The sequence below is a fragment of the Tursiops truncatus genome, chromosome 7 (genome assembly GCF_011762595.2).
Source record: "Tursiops truncatus isolate mTurTru1 chromosome 7, mTurTru1.mat.Y, whole genome shotgun sequence".
Lineage (NCBI taxonomy): Eukaryota > Metazoa > Chordata > Mammalia > Artiodactyla > Delphinidae > Tursiops > Tursiops truncatus.
The window spans coordinates 18,696,558-18,718,646 of NC_047040.1; the positions used below are offsets into that span (position 1 = coordinate 18,696,558).

Here is a 22,089-nt window from a genome sequence, read left to right on the forward strand (position 1 = left end):
GGGCCTTGCTCTGACCAGTGCCTTCCCCCACCTTCCTAACTTCCCAGGTGGATGTGCCCATACACATCCTGGGATGGAACTCAGCCATCATCCGCTTCCAGGGAGTGGGCTATGACCCTAACATCATGGGCGACACAGCCCCATTCCACAACATCTCCTCATGGGACAACAGCTCCATCCACTCGAGGCTGATGGTTCCTGGACAGGTAGGGGGAAGGGATCTGGGAAGGCCTGAGGCCTAGGAGGAGACTGAGGGTCCAGGGTGTCCACTGCGGAGGGGTGGGGAGGCTGCGAAAGAAGAGACGGAGTTGAGAAGGGAGCGATACAGAGGTGAACCTGGACCCAGCCCTCCTCCAGGTTTAGGAGGCAGCCCCAGCTCCATGAGAGGCTTACCCTGCCACCTAGTGCCCACAGGTGTTCCTGCTCCAGCACTCCACCTGCTGCAGGGCCCTCCACCCGCCCTTGCCTCTGGGCATTGGGATGGAGGTATTGAAAGGAGAAAAAAGAAGCTCTGCCAGTCTAGGGCACTGAGATATTATCTTCATATAGAACAGTCTCTCCCCTGGATGTAGATGGATTTTGCTGAAATATCTAGGGTCAGTAATACTACCTTTAGTTCACACACTCCTCACTGTTGGGAGGTATGACGCATCCATCCATTTCCCCACTGGTCCACATGCCTGTTTATTCATCCACGTATCTCTCCGTGCACTCATCCAGTTACTATCCACCAATGCATTTGCCTGTCCACTCTTCCACTCCTACCCTCTTTGGACTCTTACCGAAGGATGAGTACTGTGGGGTCACAGAGAAGAGCCAGACAAAGTCTCAGCTCTGGAGGCCCTCAGGGTCTAGACAGAGAGAAAGTGCCCCTTCCATGGCCTCAATCTTTCCAGACACCCCTACAACACAGCGCCTGCTGTGTGCGCAGTGAAGGTGCCAACAGCTGATCACCTACTAATTTACAACCATCCTTCAGAGACGAATTTTGTCGGCTCTACTTCTGCCTTCTCTAAGCGAATTCTGATTTCTCAGCCCTTCCAAGCCTATTGTAATGGTCAAAATCATAGGCTTTAGAGTGAGACTGTCAGGGTTTATCCCAGCTGTGCCTGTGAGAGACCTCTGGAAAATTATTTATGCTCTCTGAACCTTAGCAGCACATCTATAAAGTGAAGATGATTAGTAGTACCTATATATAGTAGTGGCCTATATATTGGGCCACTGTGAGGATCAAATGCATGTCAGTTGCCTACAGTGGTACCTGGCCTGTTGAAAGCACTCAGTGACTGGTAGTGGTTGCTATGCTTAGTACTTCTTCACCTCCCAAAGTTGCTGTTGTGTTGTCTCCACCAACAGAACGTCTTCCTGTCCCAATCACATATCTCCCTGGGAAACATTCCTGTGCAGAGCAAGTGCAGCCGCCTGCTGTTCCTCAACAACATCTCCAAGGATGAGACAATTGTCTTTGTCTGGCAGCGGAAGGCTCTAGACTTTGGGGAGGTGAGAGTTCCCTGTGTTTGCAGAATGAGAACCTCCAGAGGGGCTCTAGACTCATCCCATCCCATCCCACCCCGTTCCACTCCATCCCATCCCACCCCATCCCACCCCACCCCATCCCACCCCCTATCCCGTCTTGTCCCATACAATCCCTGTGAAGGTCCAGAGACTCCTTCCCAAAATAAACAGGTGTCTGTGAGTCCTATGAGAGGAGAGGTGGCTCCTGAAGAGACAATCCCGTTTGTGGTGACCCTGAAGGCCTCAGTGCATGCCAGCTTCTATAGCATGGACCTGGTATGCAAGGTAGGATCAGCCTTAGCGAGAAGCTGGGATGGTGCACAGCTCCCAGTCTTGAGGTGTGGGGTGGTCTGTGAGATCCCCAGACCCCTAGAGAGAGGCAAAGGCCAACCTCTGGAAGAGTGGGGGGCCCACAGAACTGGCCCAGGCCAAGGCCCTCCAGACCTTGGTCTTCTCTCTCCTTGTCCTGAGCCACAGGTGTACCGGCAGAAACTCCTGACGCAGTACCGTAAGGAACTGCAGGAGTGGGAGGATGAGAAGGTGCGGCAGGAAGTGGAGTTCACCATCACAGATAGGAAAGCAAAGGTGATGAGGGCAGGGTGGGCTTTGAACACCACAGAGCTTTCCGATTGGCCTTGCCAGAGGGGACAGAGGTGGTGATCCGAGGTGGTCCTAAAAAACTGGTCAGCCTGACTTAAGAGATTAGATTTCTTTCATTAGGCTAAGCATAGCACATCCCCCAGAGACTCTCTGGATACTGAAAGCTGGCTGACCATTCCCTGCTTCCTGTAGCCTGTATTTAATGAATACCCACCCAGTGCTGGGCACTGGGGACCCAGGGGAAACCAGGCAGAGCTCACCTTCTGATGGAAGAGAGTGTGGCGTAGTGGTTTCAGGTACAGGCTCTGGAAACAAATTGCCCGGGTTTGTTTCCTGACTTTGATGATTTCTAGCTCTGTGATCTTAGTCAAGTTATTTAACCTCTTAGTTCCCTCAACTGTATAATGGGGGGTAATATGACATCTGAGACTGGCTTCAAGATAATCCAGAGATGGGGTATAGATGAGACAAAATTGGCCATGAACTTCTAATTGTTCAAGCTGGGTGGGGGGTAATGGAAGATTCTTTGTAGCACTTTCTCCAGTTTTGAATACTTTTGAAATTTTCCATATTAAGAAGGTTAAAAAGCGAGTTCCCTGGTGGCCAGTGGTTAGGATTCCGGGCTTCCACTGCCATGACCCGGGTTGAATCCCTGGTCAGGGAACTGAGATCCCACAAGCTGTGCAGCATGGCCAAAAAAAAAAAAAAAAAAGGTTAAAAAGAAAAGTTGTTAAAATATTTTATTTTATTCTTTTTAAAATTTATTTTATTTATTTATTTTTGGCTGCATTGGGTTTTCATTGCTGCGTGCGGGCTTTCTCTAGTTGCGGCGAGCGGGGGCTACTCTTCATTGCAGTGCGTGGGCTTCCCATTGCGGTGTCTTCTCTTGTTGCGGAGCACCGGCTTTAGGCGCGAGGGCTTCAGTAGTTGTGGCACGCGGGCTCAGTAGTTGTGGTTCACAGGCTCTAGAGCGCAAGCTCAGTAGCTGTGGCACACGGGCTTAGTTGCTATGTGGCATGTGGGACCTTCCCAGACCAGGGCTCAAACCCGTGTCCCCTTCATTGGCAGACAGATTCTTAACCACTGCACCACCATGGAAGCCCCAAAATATTTTAAAATGTGAATAAATTGTTATCTGCTTTGTGGCACTGCTGCAAGGATTAAATGAGTTAATGCATGTAAAGTGCCTACAACAGTGCCTGGCACCCAGTAAGCACTCACTAAACATGGGCTATTACTCTTTATGCAGGGGAGACTGATCATAAATGATACGAAGTATCCGCCTTGGATCCTCCTCCCCACGGTTGCATTATTTTTTTTTTTTTTTTTTTTTTTTGTCTGCATTGGGTCTTCATTGCTACACACGGGCTTTCTCTAGTTGCAGTGAGCAGGGTCTACTCTTCGTTGTGTTGCTTCTTATTGCAGTGGCTTCTCTTGTTGCGGAGCACGGGCTCTAGGCACGCGGGCCTCAGTAGCTGTGGCGCACAGGCTCAGTAGTTGTGGTGCACGGGCTTAGTTGCTCTCTGGCACGTGGCATCTTCCCCGACCAGAGCTCAAACCCGTGACCCTTGTATTGGCAGGTGTATTCTTGACCACTGCGCCAGCAGGGAAGTCCCCACGGTTGCATTCTTGCACCTCGATCACCCCTGTGTACTCCACACTGAACCCCCAGGGAGACACTACTCCCCTCTGAACCTCTGGCCCAACTGTGAAGGCAAATCATGTCTTGAGGGCTATGGGAGAAGGGATTCCTGAATTAAGGCTTAATAAGGAAGGCTGTTTCCTTATCAAGCCAAACCACTAAGCTCCAGGGCACCAGACAAGTACCCTTGGGGCAGCCTGCATTGTTTGGTGACATCTCCATTTCTTTCCTTTAGTTAGGTAACCAGATTTTCCAAGTCCGCAGGCAGCACTTCCCTAGGGAAGGTTCTGGAAGAGGGTGTGGCTGGGAGTTGGGCAGAACCAAGGGGGCAGCAGGTGCTGACATTGATTTCAGGCCCTACGTGGGTCAGCAGGAAGGGGAGGAAGAGGGGAGTCCCTCTAGGCCTCTTGCGTCCTAAGCAGGGGGTCTCTTTGCTTCCACAGAGAAGGGCGTGTTGTACAGCTTGTGAACCTGTGAGCAAGTACAGGGTGAGGACGTAAGCCCAGGCCTGTCTCCTTGGGATAACTTGAGAGGATCCTTGCTTCCTCTCCAGAGAGACGTCCAACCTCTGGTCTAGTCTCCTGGAAGGGAGGGATGAAAGTGCCAATGGGTGCAGATGAAATGCCAGGGGTGTCACAAAAGACCTGGTTGGGGGGCTAGGGACCCATCAGTGATGGGAGTGCAGTCCCTAAGCCCCTGTCATCCATGCCTCCCCTTTCCCAAAGACGCTGCCCCCCATCAAGAACCAATGGTGTCTCAACTGCCCAACCAGCTGGAGCCTTAAGATCGCAAAGGAGGAGACACGCTGGCCATGCCCCCAGCCGCCCTCGCCAGGGACGCTCAGCTTAGGCCTCACTGCCCGCGCCCATGCCACCGACTACTTCCTGGCCAACTTCTTCTCTGACTTTCCCCGCCACTTCTTGCACCGGTGAACTCTCAGGGAGGGAGGGGTCTGCTTGCTCTGCTCTCTGCCACCCTCCCGCTCTAGAACAGGACTGCCCAGACCTAACCCTTGCTGAGGGCTTGAAGCACATGCAGTATCACTGGGACTTCTGGGGCACTGCTGGGCCCAGAATGCCCCCATTACTGTTAGGCCCTTATGAGGAGGGGGCAAAGAGCCAGAGCCCCTGGGGAACCCACTTAGGCCTCCCTGCCTCCCCTCCTTCCTTCCCTTTCCAACTTGGAGCCTCTCCAGGTCCTGTGCTGACTCTGAGAGTCGGGCTTGGTTCCCCAAATGCAGCAGCACTATGTTGGGTTAAGGCTGGGGGCTGCCCCAAACTCACCTATGTCCTCATGACTGGGCAGCCACCATCACTGCTCATGCCCCCAACCCCAGCGTGGTGGCTTGCCCAGGCCACTCAGAATGCCACGGCCTGCCCCAGGGAGCTGCCAAAGAGGAAGTACCCCAGGGAGGAGTCGGAGGCTGGTGAGGAAGTATCCACGGACAAGTGGGCCCCTGTCTCCAAGCAGGAGAAGCAGCTCCTGACTGACTGTCTCACCACCATCATCAGGTGACCACCCACCCCCTAAACGCTCACCCCTCCATCTCCCTAGTTCATTCGTCAATTCTGGGTCCACCCAAATCCCCTGAAATCCCAGCCCTTCCTTTCCTGAAAGATAGAACTTCCTCACAAGATCCTTCCACTGGTGGTCCCAGGCCCGTGAGGATGGTACAGCTCTAACGGAGCTGGCTGGAGGGATCCTCAGGGCTGGGTCCCGAGTTCTGCCTTGTCGTGGCTGGTAGATGCGGTCTGGAGCCAGTTCACTGTCTCTCCAGGGCTCCGGGCCTCATCTGTGTAACTCTGACATCCTGGCTCTTCCTCTACCATATAATTTTCACCTTTAAGAATCCACGGGGCCCAGAGATGCCTTTATCTAAAGAAGGAATGGGAGGGAGCAACCGATCAGGGGCTCCCCTCCCCGCACCTAGCACTGTTTGTGGACACAGTAGCCAAGAACCACCGCTTGGGGAACCCCTGAAGCCAGAGCCCCCCACAGGGGGCTGCAAGGCCTCTCAGTGAGGACCTTCTCCTCCTCCCTGCCACCCAGGGGTCTGCTGGAGGACAAGATCTTCCATGAGGCTGTGGACCGAAACCTGGTGGAGCAAATGCCTTACTTCTGCCAGTTCTGGAATGAGCAGTCGGCAAGGTTCACGGCCCAGAACGGCAGCCCGCACTTAGCTCCAGCCACGTCTCAGTCCTCCAGCAGCTCTGAGGTCAGCAAAGACAAAGAGGAGGCGGAAGACAAACGGAGGCTGAGGAAGAAGGAAGAGGGGGGAGAGGAGGAGCTGGAGGAGGAGGAAGAGAAGTTGCCCTGGACGGAGACGAAGCCCACGCTGCAGCCCACGTCCCAGGAGTCCCTGAAATGGCAGTGGCAGCAACAGCTGAAGGTCTCACTGAAGGAGAAGCAAGAGCAGGATGAGAAGGAGGCCATCAGCCGGTAAGCAGCCAGACCACGGTGAGGGTTGGGGGGGGGCGGGGTCAAGTGCAGAAGGATCCTAGGAGGCAATGGTGTGCTGGGGCTCTACCTGTGTGAGCTTCTCTTTCCAACTCAGTGTTCATTGACATCACTGTTGGACGCTTAAGGCCTCAGTGGGAGTATTTACGAAATGGCGATCCAAGCTTTAATTTTCTTCTCCAAGAGCAGACTATTAACGTTTACCATCACACCACTTCCAGGAGGGTGATTATAGCCGTCAAAGTCTCTTAAATGAGTTTTTAGAGCCAGGAGAAAAGTACCACCTCTTCTTGCACCGCCTTTCCCTGGGGCTGCTCTGGGGTTTTCTGTCCGTGGTGGGATTCCCCAGGAGTCCCTTCTGCACCGTCTCATCGTTCGATGCCTTTCCCCAACCCTGGCCCTGGGATGGGGACTCCGATTCCCTGGGTTCGAATCCCACCACGTGTACCAGCAGCGTGACGTTTGGCAACTTGGTCTGTTTAAGCCGTAGTTTGAACGTCTGTAAAATTGGAACAAGGACGCCTCATAGTGTTGGGAGGGCGGGGAGTTAAAATGAGAATCCACGTAGAGCACGCGGCAAACGATACAGCACAGAGGAGGCCAGCGGAGAACCAGAGCGCGGTCGGTGGCGGCGCTGACCCCGGCGCCCCCGCCTCCCGCCCCGTAGGCTCCCGGCTTTCGTTAGCCTGCAGGAGGCGCTGCTGGAGAACATGATCCAGAACATCCTGGTGGAGGCGAGCCGCGGGGAGGTGGTGCTCACTTCGCGGCCACGCGTCATCGCCCTGCCGCCGCTCAGCGTTCCCAGGTGGGGGGGCCCGGGCCAGCGGCCGCTGGAGGGGCGCGAGGGGCTGCAGGGACGGGCAGGCTCGGCGGGAAGCCTCTCCCCGACCCCCCCTACCTGGAGCTTTCTGTCATCCAGGATTCTGACTCCCGACTCGCTGCCGGCGGCGTCCCCGGGGCCGCAGCAAGCGGAGATGCCCGGTTCGACTGAGCCGCCCCCCACCAACTGTTTGCAGACGCCAGCGCCCACCCCCTCCGACTTGCAGCTCTAGGTTCCTCCCGCCCCCCTCTCCATCACCCCCCAGTAAAGCATCTATAGCTTTATTTCTATATCTGCCTTAACTTTATTTCCCCGACGCGACAAGAACTCGCGCGCGCGGTCTCAGAGGGACAGATGGTGGAAGCGGCCAAGGTGGACCGCCTCGACTCCTTGGAGACTTAGGGGCTGGGAGGTTGCGCCTCTCCACTCCGCTCGGCAGCTGGGCAAGAGTTCTCGCTGCTCGCTGCCAGGCGCTGGACCTGGTCTGACCAGTGGAGGGCGCTTCGGGCGGGGCCTGGCTGGCCTTTGACCCAGCAGAGCCGGGTGGACAGGAGCCGAGCGCCAGGCCTGGTCTGCGCAGCAGGTGGCCGCGGAGCAAGGTTGCCACCCCTACCCTTTCCCCGCCGCGCTTGCTCTGAGGCTCGGCCCTTCCACCTCTAGCTTTTTCTCAGCATCTGCCGGACTCCCGGGACTCTGCTGAGGTTGGGAAATCGAGGCACTTCGCGGAGGGCCAAGAACTAGACGCTGGGGTGCGGGTGAAGATCATCGCTAGACAGCGGGCCACAGACCCTACTAAAAGACTCTCATCGTGAATCTGAATCCCCAGACCAGGGGATGTCCCACTTTCCCTAGGATACCCACCTCCGGTTCCCCCTAACCTCCGCCTGGCAGCCTCTGTCCTCGGCTCCACCCCCCCCTCCCCGAGGCAGGTGGATGGAAAAGTGACATCTGGTGTTGTTCCAGAGGCGCCCAGGTCCCCGACACCCCCCCCTCCACCGCCACCGCCAAGGCCTCGGAGGAGCTCCGGCCCCAAAGCCTAGGCGGGGGCGGGGAGAGGGGCGCTCCGCCTCCTCTGAGTCAATATTTGCCTCGAGCAAACGGGCGCCCGGACAGGTGTGAGTGTGTGTGTGCGTGAGCGTGTGTGTGTGTGTGTGTGTGTGTGTGTGTGTGTGTGTCTAGGGGCGGGGACTCAGTAGGCCGTATAAAGCGCGCTGAGCCGGGGCTCCGGCACAAGCTCCGGGGCGTGCGCTGGGGACCAAGCCAGGCAGGGCCCGGCCGGGTGGAGGGTGGCCAGGAAGGGAGGGGCGGGCCAGGTGCGCACCTGTAGTGGCCACTGCGGCCGCCGACGTGTCAGCCGCAGACGCGCGCAGGGGAGGGCGGCAGCTAGCGGAGTGCTGTGCCGCACTGCGCTCGCCGAAGACCAGGACCAGGAGACCACCGAGGGCCACAGCCTGGCCCCGGGCCCTCCGCTCCCGCCCCGCGACGAGCCCCTCGCACAAACCGGACCTGAGCGTTTTGTTCGTTCGGCTCGCGTGAGGCAGGGGCGGCCTCTCAGCACCCGCCCGGGGGCCCGGCCCGATCGCCACGCAAGCACCTGTCGCCGCCGCCGCCGCCATAAGGGTCGGAGAGGCTGTGCGCCGCTCCCCGGGGAGATCCGGCTCCCATCCGGCCCCGCCCGCACTGCCTGGTCCTGCCCGCAACTCCTGGGCTGCCCGGCTCGATTCCGGATAATACGGGCCGGCGGAGCAGGCTCCACCGGGTGGCATGGGGGGCTGTGGGCCTGGTCAGGAGCCCTTCCGGAGGTGAAAACCCGCCTTCTAGTCCGGCTCTGTCCCAGCGACTTCTGTGGCCTTGGGCAAGTCATTTCATGGCCTCTCCTCGGGCTTTCCTCCAACCCCCATCCCCCATTTGTGCAATGAGGGGGGTTGGTCTGGCCTCCCGCGTGGGTCCCACCACTCCCCATATCCTAGTTTCTGGGCTTTTAGCAATGCTTTTGAGGCCCCTGACCTGGGGAGTTTGAGGCTCTCAAGGGGTTGGAACAGCAGCTATGAGGTGTGGGAAATCTGGGGGGGGGGAGCTAGAATCACAGTGGATCAAGTCCAGCTCCTCCACATATCTTTGGTGCTGACATCCTGAGGGTTCACTCCCTGCCATCTCCTTGACCCATCCTTCAGTCTTCCCATGTTCAAGACAGACAGACTGATCGAAAAGGACAAACAGGGGGTCCGGTAGCCCTTGCCTGATGGGGTTCCCAGGCACTGCAGCTCACTGCCTTTACCAAACTTCATAATCCCGAGGCCTCTTGTTTCCGTCAGCTGGAGGTGGGGTAGGTCTGCGTGGCCCTCAGATTAGGTGGGAGTCCATGGGTCATTAGCCACAACCCAAACCTAGGACAGACCACGCGCGTTTTCAGTGACTCAAAGTGTTAAGATCTGACACGGGGGAGGAGGATGAAGATTGCCGTAGACCCCTGGCCTCCTGCTTGGAGAGCCTAGAACTGAGGCCTGGGGTCAGTCTGAGCTCCCAGTCGAGCCTCTGCCCTGTGATTCCAGGTGTACTCCATTCCGCCTCCCAAAACTGACGGTGATGCTGAGCCAGCCCCGGAGGGAAGGGCCAGTTGTAGGTCAGGGGTGGAAGGAAGGCTCCTTGGACAGCAGTAAGGAGCCCAGTTTCCCCTAAGGGTGAGGAAGCTTTATGGGGAGGGACTGTACCCCACACACCCAGGCCAAGGCAGTCCCCAGGGAGATGGGAATGAGGGTCAGGAGTCACTGGTCCCTTCTGACTCCAATTTGGATGTTCCTGGGGGTGCTGGCTTTCCCCCTCCACTTTCCCCCCACTCCACTGCCACCCCTCACCCAACTACCCGCAGGCTCCACAGGATCTGCTGAGTCCTTGGCACAGAGAGAGGGAGGGGGAGGGGATGAGATGGCTCTGACAGATCCCAGGCAGGTCTGGGGAGAGGGTGGACTGCAGGCTGGATCTCCATGCAGCAGCCTGGGCCGCGAGGGCGAGGGGAAGTCCATGGGTCCCAGGCTGGGTGTGTGCAGCCCCTCTCCTGGCCTCCCAGCCTGGCACTGATTGATTCGCCTGGCCCTGGTGCTGGTACATCCTCCCTGTGTCTTTGAGGGCTTCCTCTCCCCTCCCCCAAACATGGAAGGTGGCTAGAGCACTCCCCTTCTGGCTAGGATTCCAGATTCTGGGGCTGCACAACAAAAAGGTCTCCCCTTGGAATGACCACCGCCCAACACACACACACACACACAGCAGTCCTGGGGGCGGGGGTGAGAAGAATGAGGCCACCAGTGGGCTGGGGTCTGCCCTTGTGACAGAGAGCCACTGCCTCTTCCCCCGCTGCGGGGGTCGGCAATTTCCCCAGACCTCCACCGCCCCCCCATCCCCTAGACCCGCATTTCCTGGACGTGGCCGAGGATCTGGCCTCTCCTCCAGGTCCATCCTCCCCTGCCTGGCCAGGGGCGGAGTCACCAGGCGCCAGGCAGCCCTGCAGGTGCAGGGCTTGGGGAGGGGGGTGCTCAGCAGCTGGTGTTCGAGGCAGGCCCCCACCCCCTCCCCCTTCCTGCTCGAAGCTGGAGCCTGCTTCCTGTCATCCCTGTCAGCACCCTGAGCGGGGGAGGGGACAGGTAATGGAGGAAGCGGAAAAAGGGAAAGAGCAGTTGGAGTGTGGCTGGCCATAGGGGGACCAGGGGCCTGCCCATGAGAAATGGAGAGGGGAGAAGGATGAGCAAGAGGGTGGAGAATCCCAGCAGAAGCACAGAGGGACAGACAGAGGGTGCAGCCCAGAGGGTGTGGAAGATTTCAGGGTCCAGAGAGGCTGCAGACACCGCCCCCCCCAACCCCAGATTGTGAAAGTGAGAGCTAGAGAGAGACCAGAGATACACGGAGGCAGTGTGAGATAACTAGGGATGTACACTCCAGAGAGATGGGATTTGAAGATGCTGGGTCAGAGGTCAGGGTAACCAGGGATGGAAGAGACAGCATGTGAGGGGGAAGGGGGAGGCTATGTGAAAACAGCCTCCATCCCACCCCACGTCGGGATGGGGAAATTACCCACAACAAAGGAGAAAGAGATGGCTCCTATGTGACCTGCAAACGTGAGCCAGGGCTGGAAGTAGAGGTGATACCCCTATCTTGGGAGACCCATCTCTCCCCATTAAAGGGCAGAAGGTGAAGAGGGACACAGCTCAGGCCATGTGAGTAGTGAGGGGCATGGATCTGACTTGATCTCTCCCACTTTCTCTCTTGGCCACAGCTGGACAGACAGCTGTGGCAGCTGCCCTGGCCCCACTACCCACCTGCTGATTCTGGCCCAGCCGTGGAACTTCTGGGTGTGGAGGCGGCCCAGGGTCTATGTAACAGTGTGGAGACCTGGGAGTGGAGGCACCGGGGGGACGGGAGGGCTTGCACACAGGCGCTAATCCCCAATCCAGCCGAGGCAGAAGCAGAGCCTCACTGACCTTCTCGGAGATTAGTCCCCATGACGACAGTGGCAACTCACCCCCTCATTCGGGCTAGGCCAGGTGTGTGTGAGAAAAGTGGGGAGTGGGGAGTCGGGGTGCAGGCAGAGGCTCGGTGGGGAGGGAAGGGAGCCTTCCCTTCCCGAGGCATCACAGGATCACAGGAGTCAGGGTTGGGAGGCCCTTCCAGGATCAGCAATTAGCTTAGTTTTCAGGTACAAAACTGTGGCCCCAAGATGGGGAATGACCTGCCCAAGGCCACATATGGAGCCAGGAAAAGCACCAGGACCGGAAGTCAGGTCTCCGGTTCCACCCAGACAGCAGAGATTTGAACAAAAACAAAGGAAATTGAGATACCCCCCGACCCTCCCCAACTGAGCTCATCAGTAAAGCGGCTCTAATGGAGTGAAGCAGGAAGGCTCCCCATCCTGAGCGCTAGGCTGGCTTCTCGGGACAGGGGATGCCGCTATGCCTGCTACCCGACTCCTCCCTACAACCCAGCCCAGGGGGGATAGGAAGAACTAGGCAGCAAAGCCAGTTATAACCACAGCTGTAACAGCGAACATTTATTTGATGCCTACTGCAGGCTAGTTCTGGGTTTTACAGGCATTTAAATCTTTACAACAGTTTTAAAAACTATCATTCCGGGCTTCCCTGGTGGCGCAGTGGTTGAGAGTCCGCCTGCCGATGCAGGGGACGCGGGTTCGTGCCCCGGTCTGGGAAGATCCCACATGCCGCGGAGCAGCTGGGCCCGTGAGCCATGGCCGCTGAGCTTGCGCGTCCGGAGCCTGTGCTCCGCAACGGGAGAGGCCACAACAGTGAGAGGCCCGCGTACCGCAAAAAAAACAAAAAACAAAAAACTATCATTCCCATTTTTCAGGGGGAAAATCTGAGTAGTGGAGTACAAGTTCATCCAATTTATAAGCAGTGGAGCTTGGATTTGAACCCAGGCAGCAGTGTGACTCCAGAGCCCACACTCTTAACCCTTCAGTGTCTGTATGGTCTTGAGTGGGTGACTGAGATGATCTTCTCTAGGCAACCGTGGAGTGGGTTGTATGCTCATGAAAGTACACAAGGCACCCACCACGGTGCCTGGCACATAGTACATTTTATTAAATATTTAAGGAATAAGTGAGTGAACAAATGTCTGCCCATAAATGAGTTTGACCACTGAGGTGTCTACTGAATCCTAGAAGGAGACTGTTCACATGTGATGCATGTAGCTTCCGCCCATGTGAACCTGCGCACGTGTGTGCCCTCTCCCTGCCGCCCTGTGCAAGCCCTGGCTTTGTGCCTGGGTGAGTGGGTGGTGGTGAAAGCTGCCTCCCATCTCCCTGGATGGGGGCCAGTTCTCCATCCCCACTGAGGGGCAGAGAAGAGGGGCTCTGTTGATAGAGGGACACGACAATGAGTCTGTGTGGGTGGGGCTCTCACCCCGTCAGGACCCACCTCTTTCAGGCCCAGCTGTCGGACCCAGCCTGAGCTGAGCTAGTCTCTCACCCGCGTTATCTCTGTCTCCCAGGAGACCAGACCTCACAGCCCCAGGGAAGGTACTCACTGCTGTTCCTGGCTCCCAGGAGCTGGGGTGGGGGTGGGGAGTGGAGGAGCAGGGCTGCAAAGGAGGGGCTGGTGATGGTACAGGGTGGGGGAAGGCACCACATTCACAGAATTTGCATCTTCAGTCACCAAAGCCCTGGCTGATTTCCCAGTGAAATGAGGGAAAGGGGTGGGAGCAGGCCGGCTTGAGGAGAAGACTTTGGCCACCCGGACCCTCTAAGCTGCCCATCAGTACTGTGAAGTCGGGCTGCTCGAGGGATGGGGTCCTATACGAGGGAGACGTCACTTCTCTGGGGATTCTACCTGCGACAGAGACCTGGATGAGAGTCCAGGATTGGGTTTAAGGGTTTCTTTGTCAGATCTACATTTCCCCATATGGGATGGAGATCTGAGTGGGATACAGGGCCTCACTGAGAACACAGGACCGAGTCTGAGGGCTTCTCTGTGGGATCTCAGTGCGCCTTACGGGATGGGTGCTTCGGCAGAATCATGGGGGGGTGGGTCCTGAGGATTCTTAAGTGCGACCAAAGGTCCCTATATGAGATGAAGCACTGGACAGGGTGGGGGTGGGGAGTTCTCTTCGGGTAATGAGATTCCCTACGAGATCTTGAGTGAGGTCTCTTGGATGTGTAGACCTGGGGACACTTGTTTTTTTGTCTAACTCCTCCCCCTTCCCCATGCCCGGAGGCTGAGGCTGTGGATGTGGAGAAGGAAGGGGTGAGGGTGCTGAGCCGGCAAACAAAGCCACCTGTGCATCCATCCTTCAGGAAGCTCTGAGCACAACTGATCTGGGAAAACAAACAGGACCAGCTGCTGGGGGACGGAAGGGGGGCTGGAGGTGGACCAGCCTGGTAGAGAAAGGAGGCCAGAAGGGGGTCCATAGTAGAGAAAAGGCACAGGGATCCCGGAGCCCCATTCTAGCACACCTGTAAGGGCTGCCTGACAGCCCCTTCCCCCCAGGGGCTCATTCTTCCCTTTCTTGATGATTATGAGGCCCAGGGCCAGGGAGGGGTCTGGAGGGATGTGGGGAGCCTGAGAGAGTCTAGAGATCTGGGTAACTGGCTATTGGCAGTGTCGGTGGGTGTGCCCATTTCTGAGAGAGCTGGTGAAGACAGGTAGAACTGAAAGCCATGGACTATCCTGTGTTGGCAGTGGGACCTACACACCATTTTCCCGATGAGGGAACTGAGTCAGAGGAGGGGAGAAGTTAGCTAGTGCCACACAGCTACTTAGTGCAGAGCCAAGATCAGAATATAGGACTAGGAGAGGAGCGATGGCTGTTCTAATTCACACACACACACACACACACACACACACACACACACACACACACACACACACACACACACACACACACACTCCTCCTGTGGAATACGGTGGTCCCACCAACACGGAAACTGCCCTCCCAGCACTAGCTTCCGAAAACACAGCGTCCACCCTCTGACAGCCACCCCCGCACCCTCGGGACTAGACTGGGTGACCGCGTCACTGACCAGCGCAGACGCACAGCCTGACACACTCGCCACGGGCGCCCCTCCCGACCTCAGCCTCAGATCAACTCCCCCTTCCTTTCCCCGCCCCCCGTCCCCACCGCTCCGGCGTTCTACCCAGAGCGGCCCCCGCGCCCCCCCTGGTGGCCGAATCCAGAATTGCTGGATAGAGATGGGGGAGGAAGAGAGAAGGAAGGGAAGAGATTCGGTCCCTCACTTCTCACCGCTGCGATAGCCCTAACTTGTGAAACCGAGACAAACTGCGGGTCACGAACAGCCCAGGACTGTTTCTTGCCTCCCTCTATAGCTTGTATTTCCCCTTTTGGGGTTTGGGGAAAATTATACCCTATTTGTCCAGACCCCCTCTAGCACAGGGAGTCAGGGGACTGCGCATGGCTCTGACCACATCTGCAGTCAAACCTGGTTGTGGCTGTCCCTGCTCTGACTTAAAACCTCCAAACTGGGCTTTACTCTCTATTTTATAGGGCCTTGTGCTTTTGGCATTCACCTTCACACACGTTGTGATCCTTGACAGAAATTACTCACCAGTGAAAAGTGAGACTCAAGGGAGACTCTAATTTCCCCCAGTGCCTGTTCAGGGGTGGGGAGGTCGGTGGGATGGGCAAAGCGTCACCCCCCACTCTCACTGGAGAATTTCCTCTACACGCCTTCCCCCATGGACATTTGGCCCAACCTGACCACCCTGTTCACTCACTCATTCGAGAAGTTTTATTGAGCACCTACTATGTGTCCAGCACTGTGCTAGGTTGGAGGATAACAACTGAAAACGAGACTGACACAGCCCCTGCCCCTTTAAATGGAGCTTACAGTCTAGTACAAAAGGAAACACTCAGTACAGCCATACACAAAAGATGAAAAAGACACCTTTACAGAGTAATAAATGCTATAAAGAAAATAGGGTGATGTGATGGACAGTAAATACCAGGAACAGCATCATCCAGGTGGTAGAAAAAGGAGCCAGCATGCCAAGATCTTGAGACTAAGACGCTCCAGGTAACAGGAGCAACAAATGCAAAGGCTCTGAGGCTGGAGTGAGCTTGGCAGTTGGGAGAAAGCATAGAAGCCAGCGTAACTAGACCTCCGGATTCGGGGCAGCTGCATCTGGCCTGTAAGCCCTTTTAGTCACAGGAGGTTGGGTGGCAAGAGCACTGGCTTTGGAGTCAAAAGGTCTAAATTTCAATCTTGCTCTGACACTAGCTAGCCATGTGGACTTGGAAAAGGCCCTGTACCTCCCAAGCCTCAATTTCCACATCTGTTCACCGAAACTTACCACTTTGGACTGTTGAGTCTAAAAGAGAAGCACTTGGTTCATGGGAACAACAAAATATTAGTTTCCTTCTTACTCACCCCTCCGCTTCTGCTGGAATACCCCCTCCATTAAGGAACACTCACAATTCTGCCAGGAGCCTTTGTGTCTCCTTGACAGCCATGAGGGTTAGGAAATTCTGTTGCAAGTTGTGAGGAAATTTCCTCCTTAGAACTTCCCTGGGGCCCCAAGCCTTTCCGCCTAAATTTCTCCCTCCCTACACCCAACCTTCCCCCCTCCCCACCGTACAAGGCAGTGGGATTGCGGGTAAGAGCCTAAGTAAGCCTTATAGTCAAAACAGAAACCCATCACACCTCAACTGGGCCGCTTCTCAGCTGTGACACCTCCCCGACTGCCTTCCGGTACCCTTCTGGGCCGCAGGATCATCTGTGAAATGCAAGGCAATAACACCGCCTGCCTCAACTGGTCGGTGCTACAATTAGCTGAGATCACGCACGTAATAGCTCTGAGTAGAGGGTCTGGCCCGAACTAGGCGCTCAATAATCAGCTGCTAGATCTCAGGCTGACGTCGTGGCCGGAGGCCCCAAAACTGGGAGCTCTGTCGGGTGGCTGGGAGCGCCACGGTCCCGGCCGCGCTGAGGTTGAGCGGTTCGGTAGCCAGCCACTCCCTGAACGCTTTGCAAATCCGTGCCTTCCCTTGGGCGTTTTACGTTTCCTGCACTCAGCGCCGCCTTGCGGCGAGTCCTGGTCATCGCCTCTTCTCAGCACCTCCGCGCAAGAAAACTTCGGGAGCTCAGCACCGGGTCCGGGGACTCGATCTTGCGAAGAAACGGGCCGCGATGGCCCACCCTCCAGGGAAAAGAGGGCTGAGGGTCGTGAGGAAAGTCTCTTATGGGGAGCCTTGTCTACTTCCTCCCTAGCGTCGCCCCAAAGAGAGGCCTCGACCTCTAAAGAAAAGGAGTTTAGACGCTGGGAAGAACTTCCACATCTCGAGCCAGGAAAGCGCGGTTTTAGCGGGGTGGCCACCGGGTGGCCTGGTACCTCTATCCCTGAAGGTCTCGGCCTGACTCAGGCCCCCCAAAAAGAAAAAGCGGAGTCAGCCTCGGCTGTGGCGAGCGCCGGACATGTGTCTCAGCACTTTCTATTGTAATCCCTGAGGGCTGCGGCCAGGTCAGCGGTTGCGGGAGAGGCCGCGGCTGCCCCGGGGACACCAGAGCTGACCGCAGCTTGCCCGCTGACTCAGCTCCCCCCCACCGCAGCGGGAGAGGGTGCGGAGAGCGGGCGAGGCCTGGTATAAAGCCCCGCACGCCCGCCCAGCTCGCGCGCAGCCTCTCCGCTTCCGTCAGTACCGCGCTCACCCACCCGGTGAATACTCGGTGCTGGGGCGCGGTCTCTTCGGGCCGGGGAGGGCGAGATGGGGAAAAGCCGCTAGCGGCCAGGGTCCAGCCCGCGGTCCTTCACCTCCCATCGGGGCTGGGAGGGGTTGGGCGGGGTTGGGCGGGCCTGGGCGGGGAGTGGGCTCTCGAGACGCTGAGCGCTTGGTCCCGTCCCTGTCTGCAGCGGCATGAGCAGCGCCCCCGCGCAGGGCCCAGCGCCCGCCAGCCTCACGCTTTGGGATGAGGAGGACTTCCAGGGCCGCCGCAGCCGGCTGCTGAGCGACTGCACCAACATCGGCGAGCGCGTAGGCCTGCGCCGGGTGCGCTCGGTCAAGGTGGAAAATGGCGCGTGAGTGATGCCCCGGCGCGGTTGGGCTGGGTTGGGGGGCGCCAGGCTCCCCTGGCGCAAGCGGCGAGACGGGGTCCTCGGCTCGCAGTCCTCCATTCCCCAGACTGTATGTAAGCCCTGGCTGGGAGAGACCCAGCCACGTGGAACATATCTAGGCTTCCTCAAAACTCCCCACCTGCCCCAAAACAAATCATGAGAAAGATTGTATCCTCGTGTGAGCTAAAGGGATAAAGGCGCGAAGCGACCCTTTGCGGGACTCCGTGGGGCCAGGCTGAACTCTGAAGAGGTTCCCAGTGTAATTCCGTCCCTTCCAAAGTTAGATGGCTCTAAGCTTCGTTTAGCAAAAGAAGCCAAATCCCTTCCGCCCGCCCCACCCCGGTCTCCTAGAGACTGGGGCCCTCAAGAAAGCTGAGGCCCCTGAGCTATTGCAGTTTGCTACTGCAGGTTAGGGGGGTTCCTACACCTACCTTTGCAGGGGCCAAAATCCTTGCGGTAGGAGTGCTTGGTCGGGTGATCTTCGTAGACTGGAAAATTCCTTCCAGCCTGGGGGCCCTGAGCTGGAAGCCTGGACCCCTCAAACCCCAGATAGGAGCCGGCTTAGGGTCTTTAGCCTCTAGAGGGGCTGGGTTGCCTTGTGATGGGTGTGTTAAGGGAAAGGCCTTGGGTGGAGACAAAGATCGGTTCTGTAAAAGCAAGGGGGAGGGGGAGGAATGAATGAGGCTGGGGCAGATGCCTCGCAGCTTCCATTATCTTTCCCCAGTTGGGTGGCCTTCGAGTACCCCGACTTCCAGGGACAGCAGTTCATTCTGGAGAAAGGTGACTATCCTCGCTGGAGTGCCTGGAGCGGCAGTGGCGGCCACCACAGCGACCAGCTGCTGTCCTTCCGGCCCGTGCTCTGCGCGGTGAGCACAGCCCTCCCCCTCCTCCTCTGCGTCCTAGCTCCTAGCTCCAGGCCCCACCACAGTACCTGGAAAGACTGTCCACTCACTGTACGGGGGGTGTAAACACAACTCCTAGATGGGTAGGAGTGGCATTACTTCCCAGAACCAGAGAGGTCTCAGAAATTTTGGAACGTGGGCCTAAGCCAAACATCGGAAATCAGCACCACGGACAGCCCCGAGACCGTGCAGTCTTGAGCCCCGTCCTCACACCCAGTCGTCCACAGGTCCGCACATGTCAGCGAGTGCTTCTGTTGTCACACAGCACTGTGAGGTGGGGTGACTGCTCTTAACCTCATACATAGGTGTGGAAATGGGGCTCAGAGGGCAAAGTGATTTGACCCTGGTCACAAAGGTTAACATGAGAATAGAACTCAATCAGGGATCAAGGCTGAGAAGGGGTTAGTCTGTGTGTGTGTGTTTGGGGGGAAGGGGTTGGTAATGAATCAAATACACTGGAGGGGAGGATCTCACTTCCCATTCCTGCCGATTTATCTACCCTACTGGTGAGGCCTGGGGCTGTGTGGTGGAGGACAGAAAGCAGGTGCTGACTCAGCCCAGTTTCTCCATCCCAGGAGGCCAAGGAGCCCTGCAGGGGGAAGGCCCTGGGACAATGGGAGCCCAGACTCAACAAACACTGATGCCCCGGCCTGTACATTCCGACTTTTCTCTCCACCCTTCTCTGGGTCCTAACCTATGAGAGGCTATGCCCAGGGTGCTGGGCAGGGGATTGGTAGTCAATGCTTCCTTAGGGAAACTGTCTTGCTTAGTGGACCAGATTTCCCTCAGGACCTCTGATTTTCCTCCTGCAAAACATGTCCATGTCAAAAGATGCTCTCTACCCCTGATGTGGAAGTGTCTCTGGGAACAGCCCCCCTCAGTCTCACCACTTCAATCCAAAGCCATAGAAGGGACCAGGCTGGGGACCTCTGAGCATCCCAGCTTCCCAGACTGATATGGAGCTGATGGCGTGAACTCTGGGTGTGTTTATGGACCCTGTGTCTTTACAGCTTATGCTGGGCAGAGTGTTGGGGGAGTCGGGCTGAGAATGTATCCTCTTTGGAGGGCCTGACCTGTCCACCCCTACTTTCTTGTGCCTCAGAACCACAGTGACAGCCGTGTGACACTTTTTGAGGGAGAAAACTTCCAGGGCTGCAAGTTTGAACTCAATGATGACTACCCATCCCTGCCTTCCATGGGCTGGGCCAGCAAGGATGTGGGTTCCCTCAAAGTCAGCTCTGGAGCGTGAGTCCTGGGATTGGAACAGGGAGGAAGAGCAGGGAGGAGGGTGGGGACCAGGGAGGAGGGTGGGGACCAGGAAGGAGGGTGGGGAAAAGTGACGGGGGTGCTAAGAGACACAGTAAAGAGAGACATTGAGGGCTAGGGGACGGGGGAGTGAGGTCATGGGAGACTGAGAGGCAAGGGGAAGTGAGATGATGGAGACAGACTGGGAGGGATGGGGCAGGTAATAGGAGAATGAGTCAGGGGGGCAACGTGGGGTAGAGGAAGGGATTGAAAACATGGGTGAGGGGGCAATGGAGGGTGGGAATAGGAGACAAGATGAAGAAGGTGTTAGGAAGACCTGGAGCAGTGGACAGGGCAGGGAGAGATTCATGTAGGGAAAACAGAAGCCATAGTTTTGGAGCTGGGGATCGGAGCAGAGAAAGGAGGACCAGACGTGGAGGACATGGGGGGGGGCGGGCAGAGCTTACTTACCACCCCTGTGCCTTCACTGGCCTAGGTGGGTGGCCTACCAGTACCCAGGCTACCGGGGCTACCAGTATGTATTGGAGCAGGACCGCCACAGCGGGGAGTTCCGTAACTACAGTGAATTCGGCACGCAGGCCCACACTGGACAGCTGCAGTCCATTCGGAGAGTCCAGCACTAGGCTCCACAGCCCCGGCGCCTCCCATGAGGACCCTCAATAAAGGCTCCTGAACCTGCCTGCCCCTCTTGCCTCCTTTTTGGTGTCTTGCTTTGTAATCTCCATCCTTATGCTTCTGAGGGTCCTTCTCTGCCGACCCTCCCCTCCGCTCTGGCTCCAGGACCCTTGACTATGGTGCATACACTGGCTTAGGATGTATGTGGCTGATGGGTCTGAGATGAAAATGCTGGTAAGAATCCAGGGGATCCTGTTAAATGCAACCAGCCCCACACCTCTCCTTGGCAAAGGCCTATCAGCTTGGACCAGGTGTACCGCTAGCCCAGATCGTTCCTTTGCCATCCTCTGGTTTGGGCGCACATAGCTCCACGGCAGGGCTCATAGCTGAATTTCAACCTTCACACACCCCCTGGGCCAGGCTCCAGCATTCGGGGCAGGACCTCCTTAGCTCTGTGCAGCAGCCCTGCTGGGCTCCTCTCTGACCCCCACCACTACCTTTTCGAGCCTCTATCTTCACCCTGGCTCCCTACCCAGCCTAAGGGAAGCTTGCACCCATTTCCCAGCTTTGTAGAATCTCCGCCTTATAGAGGAGCAAGGGTGTGAGAGGGGTAATTGCTGGGAGGTCCCACCGCCTCCTAGAGGAGATGTGCTCTCTCTGAGCAAAGCCCTAGGCCCTTTGCATAACAATCCCTTGTGGTATTGAGCTCCAGCATTTATTGTACAAAGCATTTGCATACCTTGCCTCTCAGCTGTCTCAAAAACTCCCTCTTCATTCTTCCTCTTCCTCCCCACTCTTCAGAGGACTAGTGAGCTGCAGAGGCCACCCCTGAGCCACTGACCACAGCGAGCCTGGGTTCTGGGGCAGGTGGTAGAAGCCCACAGCCATGGTGGGGTTGAATGTGGCAGCAGCCATCAGAGTCCATGGCACCAATGTGGCTTCTTTCCAGCTCCCTCTTTGGCTCAGTTTATGATAATCTCACCCACATAGGCAGGGCCTTCAAGGTCCTTGGGAGGCCCTTCATCCTGTCTCTCAGGGATGCTTGAGTTTTCAAGCCCCTGGTGGACCAATCCATGGGGAGGGGTGGCCCAGATCATTGCCCCAGCCCAGGGGAGTCAAAGCGATGTTGGAGAAAAGTCAGATTTGGACCTGGGCATTTCCCAGGGGCCCAGCTGTGCACAGTCAGGCATCTGCTCCCTTGGGAAGAGTCCTGGACCAGAGGTCAGAACACCCGGGACTCAGTCACATAGCATCCCCCAGCCTCAATTCCCTCACCTATAAACTGGGGCTATTGAGTCCTGCCTTGTCTCTCTCACAGGGTTGTTGTGAGGATTCAAGGAGAACTGCCTGAAAATGCTTGTGGTTCAGAAAAGAACTAGGGCACTTACTATAGGACATCCCTTCCCTGCCTCTCCCCATGGATCTCAGGGTTGGGTCAGGGGACCAAGGACAGAGTTCTAGGTGGGGTATGAATTCTGCTTCATACCTAGATGGGTTCTGAAGTCCATCGCCCCTGTCACATTTGATCCTCCTAATAGCTTCCATTCTTCATCCATTTCACCAATGAAGAAACTGCAGCTCCTCTGAGAGGGAGAAGCCTTGATGAGGTCATCCACTTAATTGGTGACAAAGCCAGGACCTGAACACAGGGCTCCAGACCCCAAATCCAGGCTGTTAACTGGAGGCTGACCTGAGCTGTGGCCA

At 56.9% G+C, this 22,089-nt stretch overlaps 2 protein-coding genes across 2 annotated transcripts in view; both read left to right on the plus strand.

The window, feature by feature from the left end:
* CFAP65 (cilia and flagella associated protein 65) overlaps positions 1-7,288 on the plus strand; it is a 43,104-nt gene extending 35,816 nt beyond the window's left edge. The window contains 10 exon segments of the mRNA XM_073807885.1: positions 48-206; positions 1,357-1,500; positions 1,687-1,800; positions 1,993-2,100; positions 4,201-4,245; positions 4,483-4,685; positions 5,140-5,268; positions 5,807-6,196; positions 6,882-7,019; positions 7,134-7,288. Of these exon segments, the coding sequence (XP_073663986.1) occupies positions 48-206; positions 1,357-1,500; positions 1,687-1,800; positions 1,993-2,100; positions 4,201-4,245; positions 4,483-4,685; positions 5,140-5,268; positions 5,807-6,196; positions 6,882-7,019; positions 7,134-7,266 (1,563 nt within the window). The 3' untranslated portion in view covers positions 7,267-7,288.
* Positions 7,289-17,405: 10,117 nt separating this feature from the next.
* On the plus strand, positions 17,406-20,393 carry CRYBA2 (crystallin beta A2). Its single transcript, XM_033860384.2, has 4 exons — positions 17,406-17,566; positions 18,327-18,468; positions 19,607-19,749; positions 20,246-20,393. Exons 1-4 carry the CDS (start codon positions 17,406-17,408, stop codon positions 20,391-20,393), a joined length of 594 nt encoding a protein of 197 aa, XP_033716275.1.
* The last annotated feature ends 1,696 nt before the right edge of the window (positions 20,394-22,089 follow it).

Coding starts and splice junctions, on each gene's coding strand:
- CRYBA2 (XM_033860384.2), top strand. CDS start 17,406: ATGAGCAGCGCCCCCGCGCAGGGCCCAGCGCCCGCCAGCCTCACGCTT. Junction 18,469..19,606: donor TCCGGCCCGTGCTCTGCGCG/GTGAGCACAGCC, acceptor CTTGTGCCTCAG/AACCACAGTGACAGCCGTGT. Junction 19,750..20,245: donor CTCAAAGTCAGCTCTGGAGC/GTGAGTCCTGGG, acceptor TCACTGGCCTAG/GTGGGTGGCCTACCAGTACC.